General features: G+C 41.4%; 1 protein-coding gene across 1 annotated transcript; it reads left to right on the top strand.

Annotated features, from left to right (window-relative positions):
- Nucleotides 1-21,341: 21,341 nt before the first annotated feature.
- Nucleotides 21,342-21,884, top strand: LOC143622536 (uncharacterized; the record flags this gene model as incomplete). Its single annotated transcript, XM_077093654.1, has 1 exon — nucleotides 21,342-21,884. A coding segment is annotated over one exon (489 nt), but the record flags the coding sequence as incomplete, so codon positions are not given.
- Between the last annotated feature and the right edge of the window lie 757 nt (nucleotides 21,885-22,641).

Below are 22,641 nucleotides of genomic sequence, written 5' to 3' on the forward strand. Positions count from 1 at the left end.
TGAAGCTGAATCCAGCCAAATGTTCTTTCGGAATGGAAGAAGGAAAATTTCTTGAGGTAATTGTCACTGGTGCGGGCTTCAAGGCTAATCTGGATAAGGTCCAAGCCGTAGCCCATATGCTTTCTCCTTCTTCCCTCAAAGAGGTTCAGACGTGTAATGGTCGATTGGTTGCCCTGAATCGTTTTTTGGCGAATCATGCAGCTAAATCTTATCCGTTCGTCTCAACGTTGAGAAACTGCCTCAAGAAGGCACATTTTAAATGGACCACGGAAGCTGAACAAGCTTTCTTGGAGGTCAACAAATGTTTGATGGAACTACCCACGTTGACAGCACCTTCCGCGGGGGAACCTTTTACGTTATACTTGTCGGCATCAGACATCACCATTGGGGCTGTACTCCAGACGGATAGAAAGAATGTTCAGACACTGATCTACTACGTCAGCAGAACATTATCAGACCCGAAAACCAGAAATTCAATGCTGGAAAAACTTGTTTTAGCACTGGTCTATGCCGCCCGACGTCTCCGCATGTACTTTCACGGGCACCCCATCTATGTGTTAACTGGATACCAACTCAAGAACGTTCTGAATAAGCCGAAATTGTCTGGGCGATTGGCGAAGTGGGCCATCGAGCTGGTGAACATGCGATAGAATATAAACCCAGACCAACAATTAAAGGGCAGGTGTTGGCGGACTTTATCACTGAAGTTTCGCGACACAAAGAGAAAGAATGTTTGATTGAGCAGCAACCCCAAGCACCTCCTGAACTAGGACAAATTTGGTCACTGTTCACGGATGGGGCTTCAAGCAGCAAGGGATCTGGCACGGGCCTCAGGCTAGTCAATCCCGAAGGCCACAAATTTACATACGCCATAAAGTTAGACTTTAAGAGTACTAACAACAAGGCGGAGTATGAAGCTTTTCTTGCAGGCCTGCGGATAGCTAAAGAAGCTCGGGATGAAACACATGGAAGCCCGCGTGGATTCCATGTTAATTGCAGGACAGATCAATGGCACGTATGAAGCAAAAAATGATGTAATGGCTTCATACGTGTCACAGGCGAAAGATTTGATGCTTCAGTTTTCTTCATGTAAAGTAATTCACATAAAGAGAAGCGAGAACAAATCAGCGGATGTCCTTAGTAAGCTGGCTTCAACGAATTTTGAACACTTTACTAAAAACATCCGCATTGAAATACTGGATCGCCCGTCCGTCCCACAACATCAAGATTTGGTAATTCAAACTGGAGTGGAATCTTGGATGACACCTATCATAGCATACCTGTCATCAGCTCTCCCAGAAGAAAAAATCACGGTCTGGAAGATAAAACACAAAGCCTTGAACTATCAGATGCATGACAGTGTTTTATACCGACGTTCCTTCCTCGACCCACTACTTAGATGCGTGGATGCCGAAGACGCGAGCTACTTAATCAGAGAAGTTCATGAATGCATTTGTGGTCTTCACGCAGGCCCCCGTATGGTCGTAACAAAGCTGATGAATACCGGATATTATTGGTCGGGAATGCATCTGGATGTTGTGCATGAAATCAAGAAATGTGATTCGTGCCAGCGTCCTACTCCCAACACACTACGACCAAATAACGAACTCATTCCGGTCACTTCAGCCTAGCCGTTCCAGAAATGGGCTATTGACATAATGGGGCCTTTCCCTGAAGCCCCGGGACGCGTCAAGTTTTTAATATTAGCCATCGACTACTTCATGAAGTGGGTAGAAGTCAAACCAGTTTCATCCATAACAGCAGCAAGTGTTAAGAAATTCCTTTGGGAATTTATAATATGCTAGTTTGGTCTTCCGCTGGAACTTGTAAGTGACAACGGAACTCAGTTCGCGGATAGTGGGCTACAAGAGTGGTTGAAAGAACTGCATATATCTCAAATCTTCACATCCGTAGCCCACCCGCAAGCGAATGGTCAGGTTGAACGAACCAACCGGACAATTAAGGAAGGGATTTAAGTAAGGTTAGGAACTAAACGGACGGGTTGGGTTGACGAATTGCCCCATGTACTTTGGGCCTTCCACACCCAAAAGAATTCTAGCAATTCTGAGACACCCTTTAGTTTAACCTATGGCACCAAGGCCATGATCCCAACTGAGATCGGGATTCCATCCGCAAGAGTCTTGTTGATCGATGATAACGATCAAGAACTCCGGATAAATCTCAACCTTCTTGAAGAAAGGAATGAACTAGCATCGATCCGCGAGCACAATTATAAACGCCAGGAGCAGAAATATTATAACTCGCGGGTCCAAAAATGTGAATTTGATGCGGGAGACTTTGTCTTCCACAACAATGAGGCTTCTGGCCAAGAGCCTCCGGGTAAGTTAGCCCCAACTTGGGAAGGCCCATACAAAGTCAAACAAGTGTTATCTAAAGGCGCCTACAAGTTAGAAAAGCTGGATGAGACTGAGATCCCTAGAACTTGGAACATAGCACAACTAAAGAGATGTTACATTTAGAAAGACATGTTTTTTATTTCAGGCCTGCGTGCCACGTAGATTAATGAAAGACATGTAATGTCATTTCTTGTAAATTCAGTCGGCTTATGCCTTGTTTATGAAAGTTTGCTAGTTTCATACTTTCATATTTTAGTCTTATGTAATATACAAGTTCTGGTCGCGTATCAGAAGGACTTATATGGTCGGATAGCAAGAATGGTGTAATCATTTATTGACAAAAAGAAGGTACTACAAGCACTTATATTATAAACAATAAGACATAGTGTATCGGATAAAACAAACTTCTTATTATTAATCAAAAGGGATTACAAAAAGATGTTAATTACAAGGAAGAAAAATCTATATCTATGACGCTGCGTCTTCGCCTTCCGCGTCTTCATCTTCCACATCATCTTGAGATTCTTCGCCTTCTTCTCCAACTCCAAGTAGAGCTTTTAGCTGATCCACGCCATCCTCTTTATCAGCAAGCGCAGTTATCTGCCCCATAATAGAAAACTTCAAATTGTCGAAAATTTTGGTTTTCTCAATAAGGGTCTTGGCAGTATCCCGACCATGCAAAACAAATTCCTCCCGAAGCTTGCCATCTTCCGCAAACTTGAAACCTTTCTGGAATCCTGTTTGGCGGCCGACTTGGGAAGATGCATTTAAGAGGATGGCGACACAGTTCCTGGGCTAGCGCGGACATGAACAATTACCTGGTAAATAAAATGTAAGCAAGTGTTTCACAAATGATCATGACAATATAGAGAAACACAGTTACCTGGAGAACTCCTTCCGCCAATAACCATTTTTTATTCGTCTGAGCTCTAACAAGCTCCATCTTGTGGCTATCGCACTCCAAGGCCTGTTCTCGGTTCTTGGAAGCAAGGTTGCTAAGGCGTTCGTATTTGGTCGCTGATTCAGCCTTTAGAGTTTTTATCAATTCATCACGTTCATCCAGCTGCTGCTGGAGAACAACTGTGGCTTCCTCAGCTACAGAACGAGCAGCCTTTTCTGCTTCTAAAGCATGGCGACTCTCTTTGGCCTCATCCATAGCCCCGAGGGCTTCCTTGTTTGCTTCAACCACCTTAGCTTCAAGGTCCTCCCACGCCTCATTCATAACCAACCAGTCTCGACATATCTCCTGACTGGTGGAAACCGCATTCGCCATGCAATAAGAATGAGTGTTCAGCAATTCTTGGCGAATGCGGATGCGTTGACGTTCCCTCTCCCCAGGAGGAAGGCTTTCCTGCAAATATTAGAAGCATACATCCGATTCGCAAAGAGTTGAATCTTGGCGTAGAGACCATCGCGGATGATGTATCGTAGATCCTTCCTCACAAGGAGGCAGAGACTTTTGACGCCCGTAGGTAAATGCAATAATCCCTCCTTGATCCTTGAAACGAAAGGAGGGAGACGCAACGGGGTCTTTGGAGGTACCAACCTCCTTCTCCTTAAAAGGAGAGGTATCCGGCACAATAATCGGATCCTCGGCGGTATTGAGCGGTGACGAAGTGGATTGAGGGGCAGAGTTGAACTCTTCAGACCTGAAACGTCTTCAAAAAAATCGTTCAAGGCTACTGTAAAATGACAATCATTCGTCAAAAATACATATGACATAATTTAACTGTCAAAGGTGAAGAAAGTTAAATTTACCTGAAGAAATGTCCTTGGAAGAAATCTGCTGGAGGCGGGCCTCCAAGTTCACTGTCTTTTGCTTCTTGGATGGGGCGACCTTGGTGGGCTTAACTTTCCGTTTACCATCCACCTTGGAAACACCCGCGTCAACAGCTTGAGGCTCTCCCTCGATGTTAACATCACCAGCAATAGGACGATCACCCTTGAAAGTGGCATCAACACCTTCATCACCCGCTGCCTGGCTGGTGGTTGCCTTATGATCCTGATTGCGGGTCAAACCTACAGTTGAGCGCACATCATGAGTAGCATCAACTGGCAAACTTCCTTCGCCGAATGATGACTCCTCGCTAGACGAAAAGAGTACAATCACTCCGCTGGAAGTTACGGCAGTCAAGGGTCGAGGTTGTAAAATGCTCTCAACTTTCATAACAAATTCCTCACCTTTAGCGTACATCGCTTTGGAAACCACAGGTTCCGAGCGAAGCGCGGTGGGAAATAGGAAATTGACCCGCGTACGCTCTAAGAAAGGCGCGTCCTTCGGATCGATTTGATGGCGCACCATCAGCCCCTCTTCATGGTCAAATATAGTATCGAAGGCAGAACCCTCACCTGTATGAACAGAAATAAAAGTCAGGAACCAGACACTTACCAATTGAAAATTGAAACAACGGAAAAATTACTTTTATTTGGTTTCTCGTAATAAGGTTACAAATCTGGGAATGGCCACAGACGGCTCATCCTAGCACTTACCATCGCCCCTTCATGGATTGGGCGCATGGGTGTCGGCTTCGTGGTTAAAGTGTTAAACCAGGGAAGGTCTTCATGGGCGGAAGCAGTGACTACCGGCAGCCCGTCGTCCGGTTTGCAATGAACCATCGCGAACGGAATAACATCCTCTCGGATCCAGAAAAACTTCGGCTTCCAGCCATGGAGGCTGCGGATATATTCAGTACCAATAACCTCCTTCCCGGTCGTGGCAAAACTATACCAACCATCGCGGTAGGTCATCTTATAAAAGACGGCAAACATACCGACGGATGGTTCAAGGTCACGTGCTTGACAACAGAATTCGAAGTGACGAACTCTTAACATCCCAAAAGGATGGACCTGCGACAAGTGAATTCCGTATGTCGTCAAAATAGATTGAACAAACCCTGTCACATGTAACCGGAAATTCCCCGTCGTAAAATGATCCACATAAACGGCCATTTTCTTCGCGGGTGGGTCGATCGCAATAGAACCGTCCGCCGGACGCTCCGGCTCCCACTCCGGCGCCAGGCCGTATACGTTTACAACATCGTTGTAATCCTTCTCCTTGAGGTTCACGACAATCTCATGAATAGCAGGAGCACTCTTCTTATCTCCGGCCATCTAAATAGATCAATATATTAAGATTATGGCAAAGAACTTAAATCAGAAGATTGAATAGATGGAATGAAGAAATCTCATATCTGCTTTTGAAAAGAGAAGTGAAGAAATCTGTAAATGATAAAGATTGAATGGAATGTGGATATGGTCTATTTATATGCATTGCAATTAATGCGACTGATGGATTGCCAGAGGAAAGAGAAAAAGTGGACCAGTAGATGATGGACACGTCAGGCGGGAAAAACGAAAAAGTGAGAACAGGCTGTCAAAAGGCGTTGCACACGTCTTGTCAGCCGTCCCACGATATTTCTCTTTCCGCCACGTCATCACAACTATCCCATTTGCAAGAATTCAAATTATTGATGACTCAAAGATATCTCACAAAATATATTATTTTATATATAATATAATATTTGCAAAACAAAAATTTCTTTTTCATTCATAGTAAAAAACAATTACAAAATATGAAAGAAATTACAAAGTCTTAGCGACTACATCTAGCCTAAGGGTTAGGAGCTGATGTATCTTCCGGAGGTGTTAATGAAATGTCCTCAGGAGGAGTAGACGGAATGTCCTCAGACTCGTCATCCAGATACTCCCTCAACTGTTGCACACCATCATCGGCGGAAGCAAACTCCGGAAGCATACCCTGCGAAGGAAACACTAGATCATTGTATTCCTTGATCCGCATGTCATATTCTTGCTTGACATCAAGGCCGTGAAGAGGATGGTCCTCAAAAGAGCGACTTGTCTGGGCATACATCATCCCTTCATTAAAACCTGTCACGCAACCAAGTTGGGTTGAAGCAGCAATCAAAAAGGCAAAGCTTTCATTCAGCTCCGGACCTTTTTTAACATGCCGAATGATCTAACAAAGGAAAAATAATTCATTAGCATCAACAAAATTAAGTAGGTGATGAAAGATATGTAAGGGAAACTTACAGAGTCAATCCCTCGACCTAATAACCATTGGCGGTCTCGCTCAGCACGCTCCGCCCTTTCCTGAAGCGCTAGGAACCCGTCAGCTGTCTTTTGTTTATCATTTAGAGCTTCAGCTGCACGGGATTCCGCTTTGTCACGAGCTTGCAGAAGCGAGTCATAAGCAGCTTGTATATCGGCAGCGCCTTTATCTTTAAGCTCAGCTTGCTCCTTCTGCAGCTTCAGTTCTGCTTCAAGTTCTTGGATTTTGGTACCTTGGCGGGTCACTTGGCTTTCCAAAGCGAAATTAACCTCAAGTGCCTTGGCCAGGTCCTCTTTCTTCCACTGGGCATCGTCGCGGGCAGCTTCAAGTAGAGAATTTTGCCTCTCGCAGGCTTCTTTCCACTGACGAGAAGCGGTAGCATTACGATCCTTCTCACTCTTCAGGGCAATCTCTGCATCAGATAATTTCCATTTAGCAGTGTTTGCCACGACAAGATGCTCCTCAGCTTCTTTCTTAGCAGCATCAGCAGCTTGGGTCATTTCTCCTAGCTTCCCTCCCATCGTACGCCATTCTCGTAATATTTCTTGTCCGCAAGCCAAAGTGTTGGCAAAGGACGAAGAAAAATCAGAGTGAAGATCATGACGAGAACGTCCTCGCTGGTGAACTCGTTCAGCGGGAGGCACACACTGATTAACGAACGTCATGCAGACGTCCGGGTTAGTAAAAAGAGACCCATTGACAATGTCCCAGTCAGGGACAAACAAATGGCAGTCCTCTCCTAGGTTCGTTTCTCTGCAATAACTAGAACTTGACGCACGGAGACGAACAGGGATTGAGGAAGACTGTTGAGAAGCACTTCGTGTTGCTGCCTCCCCAGCACCTTAAAATGATTGCCCAAATCGCAAACTTCCTCCCTCACCCGTGGGTGGAGGCGAGAAAGTAGCAGAAAATTGTGGAGGAGGACGAGGCGGGGATTCCTCGGTTCTAAAACCTTCCGCATTCATAGCGGGATTGTTCTCTTGGAAACTGGTATCCCCTCCAACCGCAAAAAGGTAGTCCAAGGAGTCATCACCCCCTGATTGAAGATTCAGACCCTCTACATTCGTCTCAATAGGAGGTGTAGGAGGCTTATCTTCCTTCTCTTTCTCTGGAGGAGGAGATGGTTGCTTCTCAGATGCAGGTGTTGGCGACGGCAGCGTGTCCGACACAACACTCCCGCCAACAACCATAGATGGATCTGCACAGTAAAGTAACATATAAGTATCGATCAAGATAATGAACTGTTAAAAGATAGTACTTACCAGCCAACGTCTTCATGCGCTCAGCAAGACTGACCTCCTGCTTCTTGGGGCGATGATTCCGCTGCTTCTTTTTCGCCGATTCTTCTCCGGCATCCGCGGTACTTGCACCCGCATCACCTGCTTGAGAAAATGTAGGGTCCCCATGCGCCTCAATTCTGCCAATAGGTGGGAGACAGATGAATATTCAGGGGCATCGTCAGAGTCCCCCTCTTTTTGGGTTGCAGAATCGTCACTCGATGATAGAATGACGACCACCCCATCAGAAGTAAGGGCGTTAAGAAGAGGAGGGTTTAAAACATACACACATGATTCAAAGGTAGCATCCGAAACTACGGGTTCGGCACGCACCCTCACAGGAAAAAGAAATTGGTCCTTAGTCTTTTCAAGGATAGGTTTAACTTTCGCATCGCGAATACTTTTCCTGGTACAACCCCTATCCTCAAAAAGAGCGTTTAACATGGGACCCGGACCTGAAAGAGAAAAAAAAGGGCAACTTACATTCGTCCAAACCGATGAAAACAGGTTCCAAATATAGAGACAGCCATAAACGGCTCATACTCGCCCATACAAGGGCTTCCTCAGGCAACGCCCACATTGGGGTTGGTTTCGAAATTAAAGCGCGGAACCAATCCCGACCTTCATGAGGGGCTGTGACAACCTCAGGAAGCGTCCCGCCGGCAGGGCGACAAACCATGGCGACCGGAACAACGTCTTCTGAAATCCAGAAGAACTTGTGATGCCAATCATTGGAACCCCCTTCCGGCAGAATGCCAATAACCCTATCTTTTCGGGCATAAAACTTAAACCACCCACTGTGATTAGCCATCCGGTAGAACACCTGGAAGCGGTCAACACGTGGCAATATTTCATTCGCCGTACAAAAAAATTCGAAGTGAGGAATTAGCATAACGGCAAGAGGATGTAGTTGGGATAAATGGACCCCATAGGCACTTAGTACCTTTATAAATAATTTCGTTATAGGAAACTGGAAATTTCCATATTCGAAATAATCAGAGTACACGGCCATCTTGCCAATCGGAGGCAAGCTAGCCACAGATCCGGCAGCAGGGAACTCGGGTCCCCACTCCGGTGGGATTCCATAAGTACAAAGTAACGTTTCGTACTCAGTAACATCCCACCTAATCTCCACAGTATCAATAGTTGGTACCACGGATCCTGCACTATCAGCCATCGATTCGTTTACAAATGGTAAGCGACGAGCAATCGTGACAAGAAGTAAAAATATTGGCTAGATATATTGAGAGAGATGAAAATCCAAAGAAATCAAAGGCGACAAAATTTCTCAAAGAAGGTAGCCTCCACTATTTATACCCATCGCAATTAATGCGATGGGATATGAACAGTGGAGAGAGGAAATTAGGATCCAATCGGCAAAGGCCATGTCACGCGGGAAATTCGAAAAAGAGAAAAAGGTGAACAGTCGGGTACAATGACAGCCGGCATAACGTCCCATCATCTGCCCACGCGCCTGCAAGTGATCAACTTGTCCTTTTTCATGATTATCCACACCAACAGAAGATATTTTCTACCAAACTCCTAAATTCAAAAAACCCCCGAATTTTACATTAAATCCAAAATTTCACCCGCATAAAAACTTAACGTGGAAGAAACACTGGACTGGGGGGACTTATAGAGGTAGGGTACCAAAAAGACCCAAATAACCTTAAGTATCATTCGCGGGTCGGAGAGGAACCCCTCATATACCACCCGCGGAACATATGGATCACCCACACAACATGGTAGAGGAAGAACATCCTTACACCACACGCGGAAGCATCCAGGCACCCTCAGATGACATCCGCAGGACAAGACAGTCTTCCGCTAAGATGACCAGGAGGCAATGCCAACAGGACAGCTGTAAATAACTAATTACCTTCTAGAAGAACAACCACGATTGTTACTTGGAGAATACGTGACTCGTCAGCCAATGAATGAAGGACATCTGGCCAGGTTGTTATAACCGTGCACATGGCCAGGGTTTAATTCGTCGTATCATGAAGTGACGCGTGTTCAAGTTGTTATACCCATGCACATGGGACGTATAGCTCAACCTATCACAAACGGACACCCGTCCAGACGGTTATTAAGATCTTCTAGAAAGGGACAGCAAGCCCAATCACAATTCCCACATCCTTCGGCTATAAATACCCTCTCAATCTACATGAGGTATTCATTCACATTCACTCTCACTGTACTTACTCTAATACTTTAGTACTTTCTCTCTTAAGAACTGTACTGATTCTCATTCCGGAGGGTGGTTACGGGAAGACCCCCCCCCCCCCTCTTGTCCTTCCCGTGACGAGACTCACGGTGTCTGTTTTGCAGGTTCCGGTCATTGGACTTTGGGAAGTTGTACTCATATTGTGTTGGTTGTTATCGTATCTGAAGAAACACGGATCAGATTCCCACGTATGGGTCCTGGATCCAATGAGTCCACAGGGTAGGATATAATAATTACTAACACAGTATGAGCAGAACTTCCCAAATTCCAATGACCGAAACCTGAAAAACAGACACCGTGAGTCTCGTTACGGGAATGACAAGAGGGGGGGTCTCCCGTAACCACCCTCCAGCGTGAGAATCAGTACAGTTCGTAAGAGAGAAAGTACTAAGTACAAAGACTAAGTGTAGTCAGAGTATAAGTGAGTCAGAGTAAATGTGAATGAATACCTCATGCAGGTTGACAAGGTATTTAGAGCTGAAGGATGTGGGAAGGTGATTGGGCTAGCTGTCCTCTTCTAGAAGATCTTGATAACTGCCTGGACGCGTGTCCCTTTGTGAGATGTTGAGCTATACGTCCCATGTGCATGGGTATAACAACCTGGACATGCGTCGCCTTATGATAGGATGGACCATAGCCTAGCCATGTGCACGGTTATAACAACCTGGTCAGGTGTCCTTTACTCTTCAAATAACAATCGTGGACATTCTTCTAGAGGATAGTTAGTTGATGACAGCTGTCCATTTGGCATTGCCTTTCGGTCATTTTGGCGGACAGGTGTCCTGTCCTACGGATGACTTTCGAGGGTGCCAGGATGCTTCCGCGCGTGGTGTAAGGATGTTCTTCCTCTACCATGTTGTGCGGGTGATCCGGATGCTCCGCGGGTGGCGTATAAGGGGTTCCTCTCCTACCCGCGGATGGTACTTAAGGGTATTTGTGCCTTTTTGGTACCCTACCTCTATAATATCCTACCCCGTGGACTCATTGGATCAATAAAAAAGTGGATTAGAGAAGTAAAGCAAGCTGATAGTATAACGAACTTAAATTATAGATAGTACAAGAAAGTGAAATTTGTAATGTTCCCATGAACTTCTAAGATAAAGTTTTGGATGGTACATGCCACTTTGTTAGATTGACATATTCTAGAGGACGTACACTTGATATACCAACAGATTCGTAAGAAATTGGTGATGAAGTCCAGTTATAATGCCAATAGAAATGTTCAAGAAAACCTTTGATGAATAGTCAAAAGAGGGAAACTTTGATTGAGAAAGCCAAGGGGTTTAATTAAGCCAACAAAAACTATGATTGTCCGCCCCAAAAAAAAACCCTCATATGCGTCTAAGTTTAAAACCACAAGATCAAGAAAGAACATACGATTTAAAACCACAAGTTCAAGAAATTAAGACTATGACTGGTGTTACTTCCTAAAATATAAGTGTTGTGTGATTTATGACATTCGGTTTTATCTTGATGTTTCGAAACATGAATTTGGGTTACCATTTTAAATTACTTAGATGTTTATATGATAATTTCTAAATCTCATAAAACCCTAATTCATTCATTCTGATTATAAAGTGTCATATCGCTAAAAAATTACCGTATCAGACAAAACATTTTTGTAGTGTCTTTCACAAAAGGATAACCAGATTAAAAGAAAATTATGGTGTCAACTTTAGCTAATCCACATCTACAAGTACAACTAAATATAAGTTTCATACTATTAGCTTCTTAGCATATGTACAATGTTAACATAACTCAACAACTTCTATCCGACAAAGTAAAGGATGTATAAGATTCCTTTTCATTACCTGGTGCATACTTACATAATAGAATAACAGAATGTATCAATAGAATGAAAAATACCTATATTGTCTCATCTAAAAAAGCTGGAATTATATTGGTCTGAAACCGAAAGTAAAAAAGATAACACCAAAGCAATAATATCCCGGGCACACCAAAGATTAACTAACTTAAAATAAGGGTAACCACTTTACTTTTGTCCCCTCAAAATGGCATCTTCATATACCTTCATTCCCTTACACACTTCAAAACCCTACTTTTTCACCTGGTGCTGCGCCTTCATCTTCACCATAGTAATCGTCGTTGGGATAGTCGTCTTTGTCGGGTAGAAAAAATTTTTAAAATGGTGTGTATGGAAAAAAAAGAGGAAAATGGGAAAGTCAAAAAAAAAGGGAAATGGTTGAGCCGCTATTGGGAATAGCGGCTTAGGAGTAAATTTATTTTGCTTTTCTGACTTAGAGAGAGGGAGCCGCTTTTGGCAATGGAGGCTTAGGAAGAAAAGAGGGAGCCGCCATTGCCAATCGCGGCTTAGGAACAAACCAACTTAACCCCGTTTAACCTCCGTTAGTTATAGTATTGGGTATAAAAAAAATCCACCAAAACCCTATCACACACCCTAACACACATTATAATTTTATAGCTTTAAAAAACCCCACCAAACAACCTAATACACATTTACATATCTCCATTTATATTTTATAAAAATTATACCTGTTTAAATATGTTAATTTATATATTTTATAAAACTAATATGTTTACATATCTCCATTATAATTTACATATCTCCATTTGTTTAATTTTTATAACTCTAGTATATTTAAAATATATATGAATGATATTTTTTTAATAATACTATTTATTAAAACAATATTATTTGTTAAAATAAGATTTATTACATTAGCTAATTTAAAATTTACAATACAAGTAATAATCTAATGCCTATGCGGATGGCGGATCAGACAGCCGCCGGTGCCACAACCAACAGGTCTAGGATGCCTTTGTGGTCGTCCTCGTCTTGGTGGTGGATCTTCGGCTTCATCATCATCTGGTTGTCCGGAGCTTTCTGGTTGACTCGTGTGCAGGTCCAAGCTCATTGGAACCGGAGTTAAATGTTGGTATCGCGGTTGTGGAACATCAAGACCGGTATTATCAAAATTCTGGAAGTTCCCCGACTGGTCGGAGTACATCGGAGCAATCATATTGGTATAAGGAGTTTGTCCAAAAAATCCAGCCCAACTGTTTTCTAGGTTGTAGTTAAAACTCGATTGGGTACCAAATGGATTGCTTGATGATGCCTCTCCAGCATTCTGAAATGAAGGTCTATAACCGGAATCCTAATCTATTGCTTCCCCTCCAACTTGTGAGGTACCCTCCCCATGGTAGGGTGTTGCACCTCTAATAGTAGAGGTACCATCCCCATAGTTTGGCCCTGTAAATTGTTGGGGTTCCGCCCCCTCACCTCCACCATAGTTTGTTGAAGGCCGGGTTCTTTGCCGACCACGACGACCCCGACCACGGGGAGCATGCTGGGGGATAGTGTTATCCGGTCCCACATCCGGTTCATTGGTCTGTATGTAACTAGGCTGACCAAATTGACTAATTGATCCGACCAGTTGTGAAGCCATTTGTTGGACCCTTCCCAAATTTGCGTAGTAATGGTCAGGACCCATGTTTTACATACACGTTGCTTCTTGACCAATGAAGCTTATACCATCCGCCTACAAAATGAAACCAATTAGAATCTACACGCGTTACTTAATTATTAATTTTAATTCAAGATTAATAATCATACTAACCAAGTATCTTGCATGTCCACCGTGATCATGGAATCCAGTATGGAGATCACCGCGTACGTGCCTCGGGTCCGTTACATAAAGGACCGTATGCTGATGGAACCAGTCACTGTAATTGTTGACTGTCGTAGGCAAGTTGGTGTCCAACCTTCCAACACGTGTTCGTGTCTACTGTTCCATTTTTCGACATATCTTGCATGGTAAACAGACCAGTCCGTTCCAGTTCTCCCTTTTCTTTCCGTTTTTCGTAGTTTTGTAACCACGGCATGGGTAATAGGGAATGAGGGAGGGATCTCTTGAAGCAATCCAAACTGCCTCTTCACCCTTTCCACCAGATGATATTCCACCACGTTATAATAGATTAAATAACATTGTGATCTCCAACTGTGTTGGCCTGATGTGCACATTCCCAACAGTCTATGGATCACGCCCTGATAAGGCATCCAATTAAACTATAAGAATACAAATATGTTAATACTTAGTATTTAAAATTTAATTAATAAAACCATTATGTTAAAGAAAACATACATCGGACTCTCGTAGACTCTGTAACGTTGTACGGTGGGCCTTTATAACATTTGAAGGCGTCTCTCTTCTACTGATTTTATTATACGTCCACCTTCAGGAAGACATTAACGACTATTAGAATATTAATATTTATCTTAGTATTACAATAGTACGTATTTAATTACCTTGCACCATATGCTTTTTCCCAATCTATTTGCTCATTGATAATTGTGGGTGCCATTGGCCGAATCCGGGTCCATTCCCATATTTGTAGGAGTGACATTGGGCCGCCTAGAGCCCTAGTTTCTGGCTTGGTTCCCTTAGTCAGTTCTCTATACGAAAAAGCTAGCGCGGCTGAACCCCAACTCATTTGCCCACAAGTATTAAAGTCACGCAAATGATTTAACACATGTAACGATGCATACGAGTTATTCGTATCTGCTAATAAGTTATTAGTAATCAGTATTAGGCAGATACAACGCGCATGCTGCATACATAACAAGTCTGTTGAATGTTCATGTATTGGATTCTCTAACAAAAACTCTTGTATTTTGCCGATTTTTAGCGTGTGATTTTTCAAATCATCTTCATTCGGAGTAAAACCTAAGTAAGTTTGGCACATATGCGCGCGATCAAAGGGGCTGTACGACTCCTCAACCGGTGCTATTGCCAGGCCCTCAATGGTAAACCCCATAGAACGTTAACATCTTCCAACGTTACCGTGGGCTCACCAAATGGCAGGTGAAACGTGTTAGTTTCGGGCCACCACCTCTTGACTAGTGCTTCTACCAAAGGTCTATCAATTTTTCGACCCTTTCCACATGACACCAAGCCGCCAAAACCAAGCATATTGATGAAATTTCCAACTCTACCTGATATAGATATTCTCTCTTCGTTAATATACGCCCAAAGAGTACCATCACCCCGTTTAAAATCAATGGTATTGACATCCCCCGCTTGTGGATTCAAAAACAATTTTCTAGCTCTGTGTTCGTCACCCAGGTACAAAAAGACTACTATCCATTGGACCCGGGTTGAGATGTAGGTTGTAATTCATTTTCTGGTGGTGTTTGATGGTTGTAAGGTGTATGAAGTATTTGTGGTGTTTGATGGTTGTAGGAGAATTTAGAATTTTGTGGTGTGAGAGATTGATGAGAATTATGGTGGTGTTGGATGAGAATTCACATGGACAATATATGAGAAAATATATAGGGATGTAATTTGCTTTCACATGTTGAATTCACATGCCATGCTGAATAAAATGCTGAATCGTTTCCATAATGCATGTCCTTTGCTTTCTTACTTTAATCATATGCATTGTCTTCATGCTTGTGCCTTGCTTTAATAATTTGGAAGCTTTAATCACATGACATGCATGCATGCCTGTGCCTTGCTTTAATAATTTGGGTGCATGCATATATTGTCTTCTCATCACATGTTTTGGACTATTAGGGTATAATAAAGAGGTAGGGATAAAAGCTGAGTGAGATAAATATATTGCAGATCTATTAGGGTTTCGGAATTTTGAAAAAAAAAAGTAAAGGGGGAGCCGCGATTCCCAAAAGAGGCTTAGGACAAAAAAAGGCTGACACATGCATTAGGGTTTTGACCAAAAACCATGTGAGGGGGAGCCGCGATTCCCAATGGCGGTTTAGGAATAAGCTTTTTAAATCTCCTAGACATGCATTATATTTTTATTTATTATATAAACTATATTATATATATATATATATATATATATATATACGTATTATATTAATTATTATATATACATAATTTATATAAATAATATATAAATTATTTATATATATAAACTATATTATATGCATATATATATATATAATAACATAATTTTCTTATATATATATAAATTATATGTAATATATATATATATAATAACATAATATTCTTTATATAATATATATATAATAACAGAAACATAAAATATATTTTTACTTTTACCCAAACACTTAAACATCATAACATTACATAAACTACACTTAAACATCATAATACAAACCAGAAACATAAACTACACTTAAACATCATAATACAAACCAAACACTCACACATAACACAGTTAAACGTCACAACCTACAAAGAGTTTTGGGACGCTTAAATTAAACAAGACTAACAACTAAACATTATCGGGTTCCACGCGCCATTTATATAACACGTCAGCCATATGATGCCGGTAGTTAAAACATGACTCTTCAACGTCATTTTCAATCACTAAGGCTTCTTTTTAACCAGCATTTCCATCATCATACAAACCAGAACCCCTGAATTAGCAGTGTTACCCTTGTCTTGAGGCACGTCAACTTCACTTAAACCCATGACCATTTCTTTTTTATCGTATATAATATCCGAGTTTCGCCAGTATCGTATACGATCAAGAAACCACGGAAAAAACACTGATAACATCTCCATTTTAGCACTTTGAAGTCTTTCACTTCTCCACCTTTTATCAGTCTAGTATTGGGTAATTTCCATCGTCCGCATATCTATGTGAACGAGTAACCAATTACCATCCTTAAACGAAAAAGGAATATACACTTTGTCAACCTCCCAAAGTTTTGGATATGGCCATTTAGTTCCGGCCAGCTCTAAGGCAATTATAGAGTCTTCTTTTTTCATTTCATCATAAAAACACGGGGGTAACACCGTCCAACGTTGTGCTGACTCTGGTGCAGTTCTTAATTTTGCGTATCGATGGATCATTAATCTTGCGGTCCACCCTTCAATGTGTTGTAAATTTAATTAAAAATCATATAAGTTACACAATTAGGAGATCATATGTACAAGCATATGTGAGTTTAGAAATTTACCATCTCAGAAAGGCTTCCATTGGACTCGTACCCTAACAAACTACCCCAGAAACTTCGATCTAGTTGTTTCGTGGGTAAAAACTTCGTATAACAAAAAGGGGCATCTCCGTTAGTATAAAACTCAACTGCATCTTTAGACCAATTTTTACCCTCTGGGTTCAAAGTTGCCTCTTTATTTTGTAAAGAGGGGTTTTCGGGAACGGATGAAGAGGAACCCGAAATAACTGTATGAGGGTTCCTCAAACGCCTCCAAACATCATCAGTCCATCGTGCTGATTTGGTCACTGGTTGAGAGGAGTAAAATTTCTCATTATCTTTTTGGTCCCTTCGGTGCGCCATTAGGAAGAAACTTAGTGTGTCGATGCAAATTATGTTTGATAAGAGATGAAGTATTGTCTTTAAATACTGGATAAAGAAAACCCGTGAAACATCACATGCTGTTAAATGTCACAGAATCACGGGTGGCGGGTAAGAGAGAAAGGCCAAAATATGTTTAATGTTGATTGAGACAACGCATCAATAATGTAATTATGCATGTCACAGCTTTAATTTATTTTAAAACCATACACTGACATGAATGACCATACATCAGCTTTCATTCATCTCAAAACCATACACTGACATCAGCTTTAAATGTAACTCATTGATTAAAGCCTGTAGTAATAATGCAGTACTGGTAGAGTAAGGCCAAAATAGGTTTACTGTTGATTGAGACAACGCATCAACTTTAAACATCTCTTAAGCCGCTACTAGAAGAAGCGGTTCCTCCTCATCCGACTTGTATATAAATAACACCCCACACCTCTCATTTTATACCCTGATTTCAAACAAATTTCATAATTTTATATGCATCTCAATCTTTTTTCTAGTAAAAATGGTGATTTGCAACTGCGGGAAAGAGATGGAAATCAAGATCTCAGACCATTTTACCAGTCCATGTAGACCTTATTACAGCTGTCCAGAACGGTCTTCAAACTATGGAGTCGGCCGTGGATTTGGGTAGAGTCACAGATTTAAGGGTAGAGTCAGGACAACTTAGTTTAATACAGTACTATCTTTGCTGTTGATTGAGACTATACATCAGCTTTAATTCATTTCACAACCATACACTGACATGAATGAATGAGGGGGTTGTCACCAGCTTTTTCTAATCATAGTTTTAAAGGTTCACATGTCTAGAACTAAAATACAAACATGTCACTGTATATAGAGCAGTAGTAACATTTACCCCTCATACGTAATTGAAACCCTTTTTGACATCTACCTAGCTTCATACATACATCACTCAAAATTCCACAGAACCCTTACACTAAATCAAAATGGATTCTTCTTCTCAACCACATTATCAGTTTGTGGTACAATTATATTATGGGGGTGAAGTTTCATACACACAAGGGGTGGTTGTAGGTGCTCCGGGAACTCGTAGCACAACGTTTTTAGTTATGAATCGTATGAGTTATACAGAGTTCGTTGATAACATATGTCAATGGGTTCAAATTGACAGAGAGTCTTCTTGTCCGCAGTTAACTCTCTTATATGAATTCAATGGTTGTTCATATACAGCATGTGTTAATGGAGAAAACGGTATGGACTTAATATACCAACTAGCTTCGCATGTCCATCCGTACACCTGTAAAATGTCACATGGACGCCGATAGTTCCCACCTTGCAGCAAGGTGGTTCCATGAATTTGCTACATGCGGGTTCCTCACACGTCTACCAAGAAGACGAAGGCAGTGAAGAGGACGAAGAAATGGAAGAAACTGAAGAGAGTGAAGCCTCTCTTTCTGAGTATGAATCAGAGGAAGAAGACGATGGAATCCCTCTTTTTCCTCAACAACAAAGTCAGGGACAAACTCAATTTCCTGAACTTAATGTTGTTGGTATAGGATGGGATGAAGACTATACTCCCCTGTATAATGATGGGGAAGATGAGATGGTGTTCTGGGACAAAGACAATCCAGAAATACGTTTAAATATGTATTTCACTTCAAAGAAACAAGTTGATTACGCTGTCAGAATATGGAATATCAGCCACAACAGAGAGTTGTATATGGCTGAAACAAGACCAAAAGTCTGGACAGCGAAATGTAAAAGTATCAAGGATACAAACAACCAGTCCCAAAGCTCTCAACCATGTCTTTGGACATGCATAGCCAGAAAGCTAGTAAATTCAATTTTTTTCAAAATAACAACATGGACTCCTGCCCATTCATGTTTCACAACTGTTTCTCGCAACAACAACCGGTCCCTAAGATCAAATGTTGTTGTAACCCACGTTCAAGAGCAAGTTCAAGTAGATTTATTGATTAAAGTGAAACAAATTCAGTCTCTCATCAAAGAGAAACTGAATGTTGATATCACTTACGGTAAGGCTTGGGCGGCGAGAAAAAAGGCCGTCGAAAACATACACGGTAGCTTGGAAGAAAACTTCCATGAATTTCCAAGCTACTTATTGGCACTACAACAAGCAAACCTGGGTACCGTTGTCCAGTGGTTACACCATCCAGGGAGTCCTGCGGGAAAACCAATATTCAACTATCTTTTGTGGGCATTCCGTCCAAGTATTGTGGCCTTTAGTTATTGCATGCATGTAATCTGCATAGATGCAACCCATCTAAGGGCACTTACAAAGAAAAAATATTGATGGCGGTTACGAAAAATGCAAATAACATGATCTTGCCGCTTGCCTACGCCGTGGTTGATGAAGAAACAAACAACAGCTGGAGGTGGTTTCTTCAAATGTTTGCGGAGAACGTTGAAGACCCCAGATCCCAAAGGTTGTGTGTAATTTTCGATAGGCATGCAGGAATCAAGAACGCCATGGAAAACTTGGAAGCCTGGCAGGAACCCAATGCCTACCATCGATTTTGTCTTAGGCATGTAAAGAGCAATTTCGCCACGCATTTCAAGGGTGTGAGCTTGAAGAAGATGTGTTGGGAGATCGGAAGCATGACACAACAAAGAAAGTACGATCGCCTAATGTACAGCCTAAAGAGAACAAATAAACAGGCGTGGAAATACCTGAAAGACATTGATAGAAGTAAGTGGACACTCCTGCATGACAAGAAAAATCTTCGATGGGGTAACCTCACCACGAACATCTCCGAAAGCATGAACAATGTGTTGCGTGGTGCCCGGATGCTCCCGATAAGGGCATTGGTTGAGCATACCTTTACAAGAGAGGTTCACCAATACGTCATAAACTACCAACAGGCGTATAATTGCTCAACCCAATTTCCAAACCGCAAGTGGACATTGTTCCATGGTCGTAAAATAAGGGCTCGAGAACATAGAGTATTCCCTTATTCAGTACCTGAGCAAGTGTTCATGGTGAAAAAATGCCTACAGACCTCCGATGAAACCGGCGATAGTCCTTATACGATCAAATTCAAGAAGAAAACCTACACTTGTGGTAAGTGGCAAATTTACCGGTTTCCTTGTAGCCATGCAATTGCAGTTTGCCATTATCTACAAGAAGATCCAAAAAGTATTGTGAATAGCATGTTTCACACAGACACATAACGTGCGCAATACAACAACAGCTATCATCCGGTGAGTCATAAAGAAGATTGGAACGACGCCGGATGGACACTTTATGAGGACGCAAATAAGATAACCATACTAAGAGGAAGACGTCGTGCGAGGAGGATGCGTAACGAGATGGATAACACCTATGCACAGGAAAGGACAGGGCGTCTGTGCTCTGGCTGTAAACAACCGGGTCACATGATCAACAATTGCCCAAACCGACCAAATTAGTGCTGTTAGGTCTTGTATCTCGTGTTACTTTGTATGTGTATTATGTTAACCAGTTTAATATTTTGAGGAATGTTAGGTCTTGTATCTCGTGTTCTTGATAGTATTATAGTTTTTTATTTCATTATCTTAATATTATTAGATGTCAAATAATCTTACATTACATTAAAATAATTTAACATATTTATACTTATTTAAACCATAACGTGCAATATTTAAACAAATTAATATTAGAGTTATAAAAATTAAATTACGGTTATAAATAATGAATCCTACACTAATAAATTATCATTTAAACAAATTAGTTTTATAAAATATATAAATTAACATATGTAAATAGGTATAGTTTTTATAAAATATAAATGGAGATATGTAAATGTGTATTAGTTTGTTTGGAGGGTTTTTTAAAGTTATAAAATTATAATGTGTGTTAGGGTGTGTGATAGGGTTTTGGTGGGTTTTTTTTATACCCAATACTATAACTAACGGAGGTTAAACGGGGTTAAGTTGGTTTGTTCCTAAGCCGCGATTGGCAATGGCGGCTCCCTCTTTTTTTCCTAAGCCTCCATTGCCAAAAGCGGCTCCCTCTCTCTAAGTCAGAAAAGCAAAATAAATTTACTCCTAAGCCGCTATTCCCAATAGCGGCTCAACCATTTCCCTTTTTTTTTTACTTTCCCATTTTCCTCTTTTTTTTCCATACACACCATTTTAAAAAAAATTTATTGTCGGGTACCTAGCAATCCGCCCCAAAGTCCCACTCCTCTACGTCCACGCCGCTCGCCTAGACAGATTCGACTACAACCAAGCCGGAGTCCTAGCCGTCCGATTAACAATCATCATGAGAGCCGAGAACCATAACATGAGAGCACATGTAAGCTTCTACGACACGAAGTTGATACTCGATTACCACGGGCTGAGTATTGCGCAACTGGTGGCTGATCCGTTTGAAGTGTCCAAGAACACGTCGACCGAGTTGTACTACGTGGTGGAATCGTCTCCGATCCCCTTGGATCCGCCCGAGCAGTACCTGACCGAGCAGTCGCTGGCGAACACCAAAAGGATGCCGTTTTTCTTGAAGGGGAATTCGCGGGCGAGGTGGAGGGTTGGGCCTTTAGGATCTGCAAAGTTTTGGTTGCATATTAATTGTCGTCTTCAGTTGCCGATTGATTATACCGCGGTGTATCCGCACTGTAGCACCAAGTCGCATTAAGAAAGGTGATGATGATCACACATATATGCAATATTATCTTGAATTAATCCTGGAGATGGTTCGTTTGTTTTTGTATAAAGTATATATATAGACGCTGGTTCATAAAAAGATATATATGTGATTGTTAATATGAAAAATTAATGTGATCTATACTTTGGCTCATGGGGATTGGGGGTGTTTCTTATAGTTTAGGAAAGGAATTGCTAGCTAGGCTGCAACTTTCTATATTTATTTTCTTTTGTTTTTTATGATTAATTTCTTTTAATCTTTGTCGTCTGATAAACTTGAGTACACTTACAGATCCAATTGTTTAAAAACTTGCCTTTAGTAACGAACTTTCCTATACATGTTCGTCGTATAAAATTGTTCTACAGTCTTTGTTTTCAACTTAAAATAATATTTTATTTGGGAGTTTCAAGTTTACTAAAGAGATAAGTTGATAATATCTATTTAAGAGTAAATTACATTTTTCCTTCGTTGGGATACCAGTCAGTAGTTTGACGTAATAATCATCCTCGTGATGTTTGGGGTTTGTGGACAAAACGTTAAAAGACTTGGAAAAGTTGAGTGAATATGAGTTACTCACTCAAGGAACAAAAAACATAGATATTTTTTGTCACACGTTTTTGTCATTCTAACATCATTCTTATATACAGTATATTTGATAAGTTTGGCTCACAAGATATATTTTTTTTATGTTTTTGTATATTTGATAATAGTTTCATCCTTTAGCATTGATTTTCTTTTGACCGGGTGGTTGTGTTGTACTCTACACATGTTGTAACTGATTTATTACGCGAGTTCGACTCCT

The sequence above is a fragment of the Bidens hawaiensis genome, unplaced genomic scaffold (assembly GCF_021521415.1).
Source record: "Bidens hawaiensis isolate Kalapana, Puna unplaced genomic scaffold, B.hawaiensis_p1.1 tig00000358_1, whole genome shotgun sequence".
NCBI classification, from domain to species: Eukaryota; Viridiplantae; Streptophyta; class Magnoliopsida; order Asterales; family Asteraceae; genus Bidens; species Bidens hawaiensis.